The sequence below is a fragment of the Acanthopagrus latus genome, chromosome 6 (genome assembly GCF_904848185.1).
Source record: "Acanthopagrus latus isolate v.2019 chromosome 6, fAcaLat1.1, whole genome shotgun sequence".
Taxonomy (NCBI): Eukaryota; Metazoa; Chordata; class Actinopteri; order Spariformes; family Sparidae; genus Acanthopagrus; species Acanthopagrus latus.
The window spans coordinates 20,879,666-20,892,748 of record NC_051044.1 but is presented as its reverse complement, the minus strand read 5'-3'; the positions used below and the strand labels follow the sequence as shown (position 1 = coordinate 20,892,748).

The 13,083-nt window shown below is 41.7% G+C and overlaps 1 protein-coding gene across 3 annotated transcripts in view; it reads left to right on the top strand.

Annotated features, from left to right (window-relative positions):
• The window catches only part of cpne5b (copine Vb), a 133,837-nt gene that overhangs the window by 87,164 nt on the left and 33,590 nt on the right, over positions 1-13,083 (top strand). For all 3 annotated transcript variants that reach the window (XM_037102452.1, XM_037102453.1, XM_037102454.1), the window contains 2 exons: positions 9,046-9,149; positions 10,559-10,663. In XM_037102452.1, coding sequence (XP_036958347.1) covers positions 9,046-9,149; positions 10,559-10,663 — 209 coding nt within the window. The remainder of the gene's footprint in view (positions 1-9,045; positions 9,150-10,558; positions 10,664-13,083) is intronic.

The following is a 13,083-nucleotide window of genomic DNA, read 5'->3' as shown; positions in this document are numbered from 1 at the left end:
ACACACACACACACCTCTGAGAGCACAACATGCAGGGCAGCTGCTCTCACACTGTGGAGACTCCCCCTGTCTAATGAAATGGGCCCAGGAACATGATGGGGTGAGTGCTGACTGTCCTCTCAACCCACACTGTGCCGTAAACCTTGCGGATGCTTCACCCTGTTCACAGCACGCAGATCAGAGGAGGATATTGAAAAGCAAGAGAGTGCAACAGAGCAAATGGCAGACAGGGAGCGAGCAAGAGAAATAATGGCATGATGAAAATGAAAGAGCAAACGAGCAGTGATAAGACAGAGAGAAACAGACATTTGTGTGTGTGTGGGTAGAATAGCGAGAGAAGAAGAGTAAGACAGACAGAAACAGATACAAAGCCAGTGAAGTGTATCAATACAGGATTATTTCGCGCCCCATGTGTAGCAGCTCTTAGCTATGAGAGCAGCGTGGCTGATGATAGTGCGAGACTGAGCTCTGGTTAATTAAAATGCAGCCCAGCCTCGTAGCCTTGTAGCTCAACACACACACACACACACACACACACACACACACACACACACAGATACACAAATCATACTTTCACGTGCTTGTTCAAAACCCACACTGATGCTCATTTACACACAAACACACCTACATTAACATGGATTGCAGCAAAATGCTTTGTTTCATTCGATATGACCTGGACAGCCTGGAAAACAAAACAAGATGGATCACTGACGTTGACAGTCAAAGCGGCTATAATTAAATATGTTTCAATTTACAAAGGATCACATAACTACTGTTACAGCCGTCGCTTATTGTGGTGAACCTGCACTTGATTACCACTAAAATCTGCATTTCAAGTCAGATCCACGGAGCTCTACTCAGCAGCCATTAAATGCAACAAGAATTGTATTTATTTTTTCGAGGATGTATTTACTTACGTCGTTATTTCCTTATTCTTTTCCTTTTACATTTGCAAGCTAATACACAAAGATACATAAAGACCGAAGTGATTTTTGAAATTGATAAATGAATGAATAAAACGGTAATACACCTGTGAAAGTAAATAAACAGGGGAATACAGCAAATACATGTGCAAAGTCCAACAAAAATTGGAATTTATTCATTCATATTCTTTTGTTTTGGTCCTCCATACTGAGTGACAGCAAAGTTAGCAATCTGAAAGTGAACATAATTGAACAGAGCAACATGTCGCAGCTAAAAGCCAGACGTTCCCTTCGAAAGTTGGTAGAGACCAAAACAGAGCTGGGAGGAGAATGGATGGATGAACTAACATTCATCAGGCTGAGTTTGCTGATTCAGCTCCTCGTCTGCCAGATGTGCGAATAAGAAACCATCTGCCAACAAATTTGCTAAATTAACTTCTGAGTCGACGAGTCAGTGTGTTCACAGCTTGTTGCCACTGCCCCAAGTGAGGCCGAGCATTTATATCTAACTGCTAAATTTTGACTTGACGACAAAAACATGGTGTACTGTCTTTTCTTTCGTCCTGACACTGAGGCTGCAATCCTCTCATGTAGTAAAATACTCAAATCCAAGACTCCTATTGCACAATATTACACATTTCCCCATAATCCAGCCTGACACTTTTTTGCACCAAGACTAGAATTTAAAATAAAGCCCTCTGAGTTTTGCACAATGCTCATCGGCACAACATGATTTTGTAATGATGGCGCTGTCGTTGGGTCTGACTTGTCCGGGAAGGTTAACACACATTAAGCATTCATGAGATGACATTATTCACCGCTTCCCATTCTGACGTCGTCTCAAGAGGAGTGCGTATGTGGTCGTGTGCGAGTGCTTTGTGTGTTTTCTGCTGACGTACCCTGCGGCAGGGAAATGTGATACATTTGGACACGCTCATGATGAAAGTTAGTCAGCCAGCCATCTTTGTGACAGTGTCTAGTGTGCAAATTGTCTTTGTCTATATCGTGTGGCAATTTGAAAAGAGACTCATCATCAAACAACCCTAGTTGGTGGTTTTCAAATCATTATGGGATGTATTTGAACTTTTGTGTCGCCGTATTTAATTTGTTAAAAACCTTAGATGACAAAAAAGCAGTGAAAATTCTTTCCTTTTAAGTCCTGAACATCTCAAGAGAACAAAGTTAACCTGGGAAGTGAATGTTATACATGGGCAGAGCTGTAACTAGCCCACAATGTAGTTTTGGCAATCAAATTTAAATTGGAAGAGATAAACAACAACATTAACAAACTCTTTTGTTTTCATGACTGAACAAACTGAATAAACAAACTGACAGTAAAGGACAACCCAGTTTCATACTGTTTTACCTTGTTCACATGTGGCGGACCCTGCCACCTTTTTAGTTTCAAACATTATTCTTGGTTATTCTTGGTACAACAAATAAATATTTCTGAGTTTGAATTCCTTCATCAAAACTACATGGAGCCCCTTCAAGTAACAACTGCACTGCAAAAGTTAAAATGCTGAAAGACATCCCTGGAAAGACACCACACACAGGGTTACTGGAGTTACTGGATATCTTCCAAAACAATTGTCCTACTTCATGACCAGTTAATATCAGATTCATAACATGCGTAAACTCCTAAATTATAAACAAAGCGATTGCAGTCAGTGACAGCAAATGCAATTTTCACATTTAATGACCGGATCTGCATTTTATTATTATCGTCAGCTCGGCCACAATTAATCAGTCAACAGTGCTCTTTGAAGTGCACAGCGGTGTATTTATGAAGAATTAACTGTCTGAAGGTGACCTAGGCCTATTGTGGATTCAAAAGATGAACTAACAAATACCATGCAAACATAAAATGCTGGTGAAATAAATCAAACCCAGCAGCAGATGCTGGGAGATTTATTCTCGCCGCAAACAAACTCTTGCCCCGCGCACACTCTCTCTCTCTAAGAAATACGCCCGATTGTGCATTTTCTCCACCCGTTGTTTATCTTGAGATATAGCACTTTCACCAACCCCAAATATAAATCACTTGCCTGCCGCTGATGTTGTTGTACTACTTGTTTACTATCACCCCTCCCGGTTCTTGGCTCTCCCTGTGTGGTGGAAGGGGCCCGACTTATCTCTGGCATATGGGCTGCAGCTAATCTCAGAAACACAGTGGCTTCATTACTGTATGTTCAGATGCTGTAACAGGAGATTCTCAGAGCCCGTGGCCTTGCGCTAAGCAGCCGTGGTGCCGCTAATGATAGCTTAATAGCTTTTTAATGTTGCAGCTTGCACCTTTTGTCTGGCTGTGTGCCGTGTCGCAAATCAGCAGAAGAATGTGTGCGAGGCCGAGAGTGTCACAGAGTGTGACGGAGCGCGAGTGAGCGCGAGAGCGTTTCTGTTCACATATGCCGATGCCTATTTTAATTCCTGTGCGCGTTCTTGCCACAGCGTCCTCTGTGTCTTTATCACACATAGCCAGGCACCACGCAGCACACACTTTGCTCACAAACACATCCACTCTGCTCCAGCAGTGAGGGGAACTTTATCTGTATTCCTACCCTCGCCCTGAGGACACAAACACACCACACCACGCGTCTGCCATTTCACACAACCCTCCCACACAGAGGACTCTCACTCTGCGTCATTTCTCTTAAAAAACACTCCTTCAGTCCTCCAGGGAGCTGTTGGCTCTCATGCTGTGTACTGATTGACACACAAGCAGTTCAATGCTTATGTCATCGCAACATGTGAAAGCAGAGATATCTGCTGCAGCAACAGATTTTCATTTCATCTCCACTGCTCTGTCTGCCATCCCTCGATGCTGGGAGTGTGCATGTTTGTCTCTGTGTGTTCAATTTCAACAAGTACTAACTTTAATAAGTACCGACTGTGACTGCGGTCTCTCAACACATGGCAACAGTGTTACAGCTTACAGTTCAGACTGCTGTGGACTTGTTATGGATATGATATTATGGCTCCAGTCTTCCCCAGAGCTCAGCTGTCGGCTCAGTTAGGCCTTGTACACACATGCGTGGGTATTTCTTTGAACAAAGCTTTTTCTATACACCCAATGTTTTCAAGTCACTGCTCCCAAAGTTGGAAAAGTTCAGTGCACATGCTCAGAGTGTTCTTCTCTGGTTTTTGGCATGTCGGCGATGTAGACTTTATCGCCACCTATTGGCCCGGCATGTCTGTTTCAGGATTTGTAATCGCCTTTGTTGTCTCTTATGTACGGATATTTCGTAAAAATGACAGCTGTGTGGACAGAATTGTTTTTTTTCAACAGAGGGGGGTGTGTACAATGTCTTGTACTTGTATTCTTGTGTCCGCATGTTAATATACCATTTGAACATTACATACTGCACGTGTGACTGACTTTTTTCACACGTGGATCCAAACTTTACACATGTGAAAAAAAGAAAACATGGCACACACAATTACAACACTTTTGCTTCCTCACATGTGCATTCTGCATTTAAAACATTTTTTTAGGTGCAATTTTCTATATTCACATGGTAATTATACACTTCACATGATTTTTTTCACATATGGATTATAATCTACAAGTCACATTCACTCACCTGCAGTTAAGGTTGCCCACAATGTATGTTTTCGTGTTCGAACTTGCACACTTTGGTCACGTTGCTGCTCTTTGTCAGTGAGTGGAAGGACACATCAGGAAATCTCTGCAGAGCTAATAGGCACATAAAAGCATTTATGGTGATGGAATGTGTTGGGGGTATTAAATATGCATCTGCTCCCGCCTCATTAAGGCTCTGTGGCACGAACATACATTCTTGCAAAGGTCTGTGATCAACAGCCATTTGCTAATACGAAGAGAATCAGGGTATCAATATTTAAAGAGGGGCGGTGGGCTGGATAGAGACGTTGACACCCTCAGGGGAGCAATGACGGAGAGTTTGTGACAGGAGAGATGAGCACTAATAGAGAGACGAGAGATGGGGAAAGAGGTTTAAATGTATAGCGCAGGGGCCAAAGCAGCGCATTTACATTATAATCACATAGGCATAAATTAGTGTGAAACGGCATTTGTGTCTCTCTTGGGTTAAACGTGTAAAAAAGATATATGGCAGAGGTGGAAAGGAGAGAGGAGAGGGGAGAGGGGCTGGGCGAGTATTGACTCAATTAAAGGCCAAAGTGATGAGGCTGGGAAGAGGAAAAGAGAAGGAAAGAAGATAAGGAAGGTGGCCTTAACTTGTTAAGCAATGACGAATGACTCCTCTATGTCTGTTAACAGTGTACACGCATGGGTACACACTCAAATTCATGCCAGGCAACATACAGTAAGTGATCCTCTATGATTCAGTTCATTGATTTTACACGAGCGGTTCAACACACAGGTAATTCCTTGCCTGGATTAGCTTGATATTTTCTTTCTTGATTCAAAGAGAGATGATGAGAAATCTGCAGCTTATGTTGTCCTGTTGGTTTGTAGCATTTAATGAGGATTGCCAAACACTGTACGTGAGTGGAATGAAGCGGCAACGATTTTGGGTCCCCGCTCAAAGCATCTCCTAATCGCTCCACACCAACCTGCTCCAGGCTTTCTATTCGCCACTTTTGATACTTTCTCTGTCTCATGTGTCCTGTGCTCACGCAAAGAGAAAACCTGTTCCAGTTTTTATCATAGTGAATGTGGTGAATGGCGACCTTCTGATTTATTGCACAATGTGAAGCGAAATTCAGAGGCAAAGGGAAGGGAAGCACGGAACGTGAGGTGGCCGGACATGGATTTGTCATGCGGGGTGAAGCAACAGTCCTGCTTAAGAATCGGTGGCTTACCTGAGGACATAAATGCACAGGCAAAGGTTTAAAAAGTAGTGCCTGGAAAAGCACTGGAGTTATTTTCAAACACTGACAGATGTATACGCTCCAACAGTTAAATTTGTGTAAATAAGGTGAAATGAAAATCCTCTGGAGGTTGTATCAGTGTGCCCGTGTGAGGGAGTTTTATCTCGAAGCGAGAGGGAACACAGGCAAACGCTCCAGGCCAATTCACGCTCCTCTGCTCATATATCCTCTTGTAAATATGTTAGGAAAAAAATGAAAAAGAATTCCTTCACGGACCGGTCTTAGATTGCTTTGCGGTTGAAAGCTACATCTGGAGTGGGATCCTGTTGGTCCTTTAGGATTTAATAATACAGTATAATTACTGGCATGTGGGCAGGAGCAGGCAGTCAATATTGTCCTGAAATTTCATATGTAAAATTTTAAAATGCTATTATCATTAGACTGTGAGCATCCACCTGAGGCTCCAGCTTCTGGCTGCTATGGACAACAGAGGAAATTCAAGATTCCACTGCGCAAGCTGAGGCTTGTCTGAATTTATTATTAAAGGTAATTTAATAAGGGTTACTTTTAGTTCTGACCTTTTAAAAGTAATATAAAAGTCGAATGAGTCTAATGTATTATTTCTTTTGATCAAAAAAAATCAAAGCCAAACAGATTTTAATGAGAAACAACAGAGGGAGTGGGCTGCATCTGTGAGAAATCCTGCAGGATTTACTCTTGCATTCCTCTATTTGGAAGGCTGCCGAGCAGTGAGTCCCCCGCCCCCAGATTGTTTTATTTGCTTGGAGCTGTAACCTTCCCCGCAAATTGTTTGCTTCGGGTGTGTCGACAGTGTTTTCAAGTGAAAGATAATCAAATTTATATAACCTGATATTTGATAGTCATAGTGGTTACACAGATTCAAAAATGCTCAATGACCAGCACATGGAGTTTGAGAAGTGTTTCAATTTACTTAAACTGATTACTTTAATGGACGCCTCAAAACATCGATCTCTTGAGTAACAATCTTCTTCCTAACCGCCAGTTCTGTTCCTCAAGTTCTCACATGGTTTAGATTGATCCGAGCCAAACTGCTGTGAAAATCACTTTGTTCAAAATAATCAGAACAGTTTTCAACATCCTACATTCAGTTATTGTTTCTTTTGTGACCTTTGACATTAGACTTTGAAATAATTCAAGTCGGTAGATGCCTCAGGCAGAGAGCACAGGGTCATACAACATGGGACATTTGCTGTGATATTTATATTCAGGTTGTCTTTGAGTTACAAGCATCAGCCAGCTCCCGGTTAGAGAGGTATGCATATATATATATATATATATATATATATATATTTTTTTTTTTTTTTTTTTTTTTTTTTTTTTTTTTAACCACTCCTCAATGTGAGGTGTTTGGTAAAGAGATAATCTAAGCTCTAAACTACACACTTAAGAAATGTGCTATGCTAACCATAAATTGAATTAAACATAAAAAGAGAACTAATTATGATCAATAACAAAAATTCTGTGATTAAATCATTTGCCAACCGTCATTTAGAGGTAATTACTAAAAAGTTATTTTCACTATATGATTGATTGATCTTGCATGTTCGTGTAATGACTGAAGCAAAGACTATGAACATAATTCATGTCTAAAACATATTCTAACCTGAATGAGACCTTCCATAAGTTTTGGCCATGTCTCCAAACTGAGAAGAACATTTAGTGCCTTGTTATCTAACCAAAACAAGTAGCTAATCAGCCCTCCAGACAAATTAGAATAAACAAAGCCCAAAGCAGAAAATGCGTTTTGTGTTTGATGTTTCTCTGAGGCTGAAACCTACTTGAAGTTCTGATGCTTTCCAGACGATGTGACAGGTATCAGAAGAAGTTAGCTTGATGGCCATTACTCATCCTAGAATTAGACTTGGTAAGCAGCTGACACTAATGTTAGCAGGAGTCCTTGTGGGGGCGGATATGGTTCGATGGTTAGGGACTGCAATGTGTGGTTGGCTGACTGCCTGTAGTTCACGGAGTGAGTGCATGTAAGCAGGTGACATTCACACTGCACAGACCAAAACAATGGGCACTGTCTACACCCACATCCTCATACATACAAATTAGAAGAGAAATAGAAGAAATGTATTCCAAAATATTCACTTTGCGTTGTGTGATTCATTAAAAAGTTATCCTCATCTTTCTTTTCTTTTTCAAGCATTAGTTCTACATCTGTGTGTATTTGTATGAGGTATGCGTGTGGCGTGTGTGTGTGTTTAGACTATCTCCACTCGTATGTTTGTGTGTGAGGATGTACTGGACAGGACATTGAGTCCTATACTATTCTTACACTCCGGCTGAAAACTAATTGCACTCGTCTCCAGCAATTAGGTGGTGACTCACGGTGGCTGTGAAGTGGAGAAAAAAAAAAATGCCCAACATCGATCCATTAGGTTTTCTACTCCATCACACCCATTAACATCTATGTAACTTACCTGTAATTTCCTGCGTTGGCTAATTTGAAATCAGAAAATTCCTCGGCTACCACATCACCTCTTCACAGCGGTATGTCAGTGCCACTCAAGCCAAATCTCTCTCGAGCAATGTTTTTAATATTTATACTGAATATGTGTAATATTAGAGTCTCTAGTACTGCAAATCCCACCATGAATTTTACATTTTACAGCTGTTTTTTCTCTTCCATGTGGCTGGGTCTTCATGGTTTTCCAATGGCGCTGAAATATGTAAAATGCTAACTTGTTACCTCGCTCACAGTGCAGCTGAGCTTATAGTTGAGGCTGACAAAGTGTAGAATAGAATCACAATAATTTTGAAAAATCGAAATATATAGAGTTGGGCCAGACAGGTTATTATCCAAAGCCCTCAGGTAAAACATTCTTTAGTAGACAAAAAAAGCAACGTTTCCTGATTCTCATCTAATCCAACTATTGCTTTTCATAGTGTGTCACGACTGAATCAGTGTGCACATGCGCTTACCTTGGACTGACTAAATTGTCCCCTGCAAGGTAAATCCAATGAAACATTATCTATAAAAGCTTCTCTGTACATCTGTGAAAAGTAAGATCATTGCAATATTCTGGGAAATATGAAGAACGGTAAACACACCTACACACATTGGTACATAGACTACGGTATATATAGTATCATCTTCTTATTGCGTGATGCTCAGACAGCCACCTCCATCTGCTGTCCCAGTGTAAAGATAAAATAGAAGAAGAAGTCAATAAGAGTCACATAAAATGAACACTTGAATAATATCTACTCCCCAACCTTTCTCATGCTTCTCTCCCTGCGTCTCCATGTGTCCCCGCAGGACAGCGCCACGATGCAGTTCTGCGCCAACAAGCTGGACAAGAAGGATTTCTTTGGCAAGTCGGACCCTTTCATGGTCTTCTACAGAAGCAACGAGGACGGAACGTGAGTCACTGGAGTGGTTGTGTTTCATCATTCTAGTGAAGCTGCAAGTGCCAGTGCTGCCGGTGGACCCCTGACACATTCATATACCCTAGAGATGTAGTCCTGGCACAGTAAAGTATCTGCTGTCAAAAGAAAATTTAGTACATTTTGTGTTATTAAAGCTTCCATGGTGCAAAGACACTGTCAGACGTGAGGTTACATTTCTTAAAGCAGGGTAAATTAGCTCCTATGAGAGTCTGGAAAATAAGTTTTATGAGACATGGGAAAATTTTGTTTTAAAGTACAAAATCATAAAGGTCACTGGAACATAATAAAAAAGATCAAATGGAAATTATCTGGGGGAAAAGGGAGCGACAAAAAAAACAGAGGGAGCATTAGAGGAGATACAGTATAGTCGAGAGGGATGAAAGTACAGTGTGCGAGAGGAGCTGCAGTGGTTACTGAGGCGTGTGCGACTTAAGAGGCTGCACACAGAGGCTAGTATCGTGTTCATAACAAAACCACGGCTCCCCTGACTCTGTCTTACATAAATGACTGCAGGAGAGCAAATAAGAAAGAGAGGCAATTACTGTAGAAAGCATAAAAGCAGAGCGTGAAAGCAAAAAAAAAAAAAAAACACAGTCTGCATTTTCCATCAATAAGAAAAACACTGTCAGTTTCTGAGGCAATTCACGGAGGGAGGCATAACACTCCCCCATCTCCTCGCGCTTTCCCAGAGTGCTCTTCAGCCTCCCGAGGGGCTGTGCAGTTGTCGCAGCGTCAGCCCTATCTAGCCGGAGATACTTCAGCAAGTGCTTCATTAGCCGTCTTCAAGCTTTTCTCCGATTTTTTTTTTTTTTTTCTCCCATACATAAGAGGGTGGGAAATGGATCCCCAAACATATCCCTTGTTGGTGCCAGAGGGGGGTACAAATTAGAGGCCTGTGTGACCAACAGAATCACAGGGCTTTTAAAAGGCTTGAGGCACGAGTAATGCAGGGCTTTGGGTAGGAAAAAAAAAGTGATATGCCTTGTTGCTTTTCCAGAGGATATTTCGATGGGGGGCATTTGATAGAAATGTATGTGGCTCGGTTCTGCGCAACTTTCCAGATATCAGAGAAAAATCCATTTGCATATCATTGTAACACTTGCGGTCAACGGAAAAAGATTTCGAAGCCAGACTGAAATATTAAATTATTCTCTGTGGTCTAAAACACAATATATCTGGGAGCCAGGCCAGGCAGTAAACAAAGCCAGGTATAGCCCTATTTGAAGTGTCTCTCTCGGGACTGCAGGGTTTGACATTGTCTTTCCTGGTACCTCTGTTTCTCTCTATTTGCATGCTCCTCCCCTTATTCCATATTTATGTCTCTCTGGGGCTTGTATAATCTAACATACCTTGTCCTAACTTCCCCGCTCCTCCTCCTCTAGGTTTACTATCTGCCATAAAACAGAGGTGGTGAAGAACACATTAAATCCAGTGTGGCAGCCCTTCACTATCCCAGTGCGGGCGCTCTGCAATGGAGACTACGACAGGTACGATGCAACCTCCCCTTTCTTGATCGTATTTTCCTTCCTTCCACAGCTGCTGTTTATCTGTTCAAATTCCTCGGTTGGCTCCATGTATCACCCTCTATCACTCACTTAGAAATACTTGCACAAGCACCCTGAGCACAGTAGGTCAATAATGCTGGCCCCATTGACATCATCTGCCTTCATTGATTTCTCCCAATCTATCGACTGCCCTCGTGGCCCCTAATCAGAATCTCTCCCAATGACAAACTACACACTGGTGACAGCCATTACTACACCCTCAGTGTCAATGACTTTAACCAGCGGAAATCGATACCAGCTTAACCTCGTGCTGCGTTAAGGCTCCGATTCTCTCCATTGTAACATTACTTCTGGTGCTGTGGTCCGAGGGCATCCCTTGGTATTGATCTTTACTTGAATAGCATGGGTACAGGTACAGCCTCTCTAATCTCCAGTAATCTTCTCCTGTTAACAACACTATTTTCCTCAAATGTTATCTCTGAGTGATAAAATTGTGTTATTATCACACGTAGTTACATTTTGTTGAGTCCAATCATAGTTACATGTTTTAAGCCATGTACTGTAGTAAGGGCATTTAAGTTTGGAGGGTGTTTATTTTTTGGCCTTCCCTAAATAAAAAACACCAGCGCAAAAATGCACCGAACTGATCAAACTGTGCGTTTATTTGCTCCAACGTAAGCTGGAAGCTAACTAGCTCACTAATAACTCGACTGAGCGTGAGATTCAAGGCCATGGAGATTTCGTACTATATTATTTGGTGGGAATACAGGTTGAGTTAGAAGCCCTGTTCATGGCTCGCATATATACTTTGTGGTAGTCAGTCCTGGATGCTAGCATACGATATCATAGCCCTAACGTTAGCCGACTGTCCAGCTAACAAAGCCACATTTATTAACTGAGGTAGAGATACATCGTTAGGCTTCATCCTAGAATCCTCTCTTGTAACGTGAAAGTAAAAAATATACTGTACATTTGAAAATAGGAACAATGCAGCATAAATCTCCATCTTTACTGTTCAAGCAAAGCACATAAACAGGGTTAATGAAGTACGAGCTTGATCATCCTCTCTTACTTTTAATGCTACAACCATCAAGCCTTTCAAATGTAGCCTAGCTCACGTCTCCCACATGGATCATCAGACTGTTAGCCTGCCAACTTTTTGACTCACCTGTAGCTTTAGCCTCAGTCTTTGGCATTACGTCATATCTGTATGCATTACAGGTACTCTGTGGAACATCTGCGTTGTGCTGGAAGCTCATTGTTAGGTCATGTCAGCGGAATCCATTTCTAAACTAATGTTAGCTACTGTTGCTCTCAGTTAACAGAGCTGAGAGAAGCATGGAGACAGAGAACTCAAGAGCGTGCGTAAATTCCCATCCTTTGGACTGTCACACAGTGTCCTTTAAAAAGAAATTCACAGTCAAAAAAACAAAGGAAAGAAGACCCTGCTTTTGTCTACTTCTGTATAAAATTTAGGACTTGCTGTCTCTAAATGTACAAATCATTTTTGAGTGAAAAATTGTACCGTAAGATGAATGTGCGATACAAAAACTGTTACAGAAAATAAAGGCCGATGTGGCTCAGTGAGTGGTCAGCTGATAAATGCTTGAAGTGAAAAAAATTATACTAAGGAAACTAGTATGAGGGAGTAAGTTATCAAATGCAGCCTATGAATTTGAAATTCAAGAATACTTAGAATTCTTACTGTATTTTTGTTTTTCTTCATCATCATTTTTACATTTTTTATTTTGGCCCCAGGAAACACTGATGAGGCGACGCCGCTGACTAAACATCTAAAATAATGATGGGTTGCTCTTCCCAGTTGGCTCATAATTAATGCAGACATGTTATGTCAGAGGGGACATGAATTCATTTTTCTCCCAGCCTATCTGCCTGCCTCTAATTTAAAAGACAGTGCTGGGAAGAAAACAAGCTAAATCATGAAGGAGCTGTGAGGGAAGATGAAACAGGAGTGACAGACAGATAACTTTCGCAGGGGGAAATATTTCATGTGTCATCCGCTATCTTTTTTCTGCCACTCCCTCTTTTCTCATCTCTCACTCAAAGGTGTTTCCACTATATGAGTTGTGCGGAGTTTAACTCTAATTACTGAGGATGCTGGGAACCTGGTGTGCGCTCAGAAAACTGCGATAAATCCTCGGAGCAGGAAAGGCAAGACCGATGGGGTTCCTTCTAGAAGCATTTGCTACTCGGGAAGTACTAGGTGATATTGTGTGAGCCGGCCAATCGCACATGAGCAAGAAGGGGTCACTACCCTGCCAGAGCCAATCATACACAGGGGACTGAGCTGGGCATCACTTCCTAAAATGCTCTTGTGCCATGCAAACATGCACAGACAGACACACGCACGCACACAAGAGCGCCCACACTTTGAATATAAT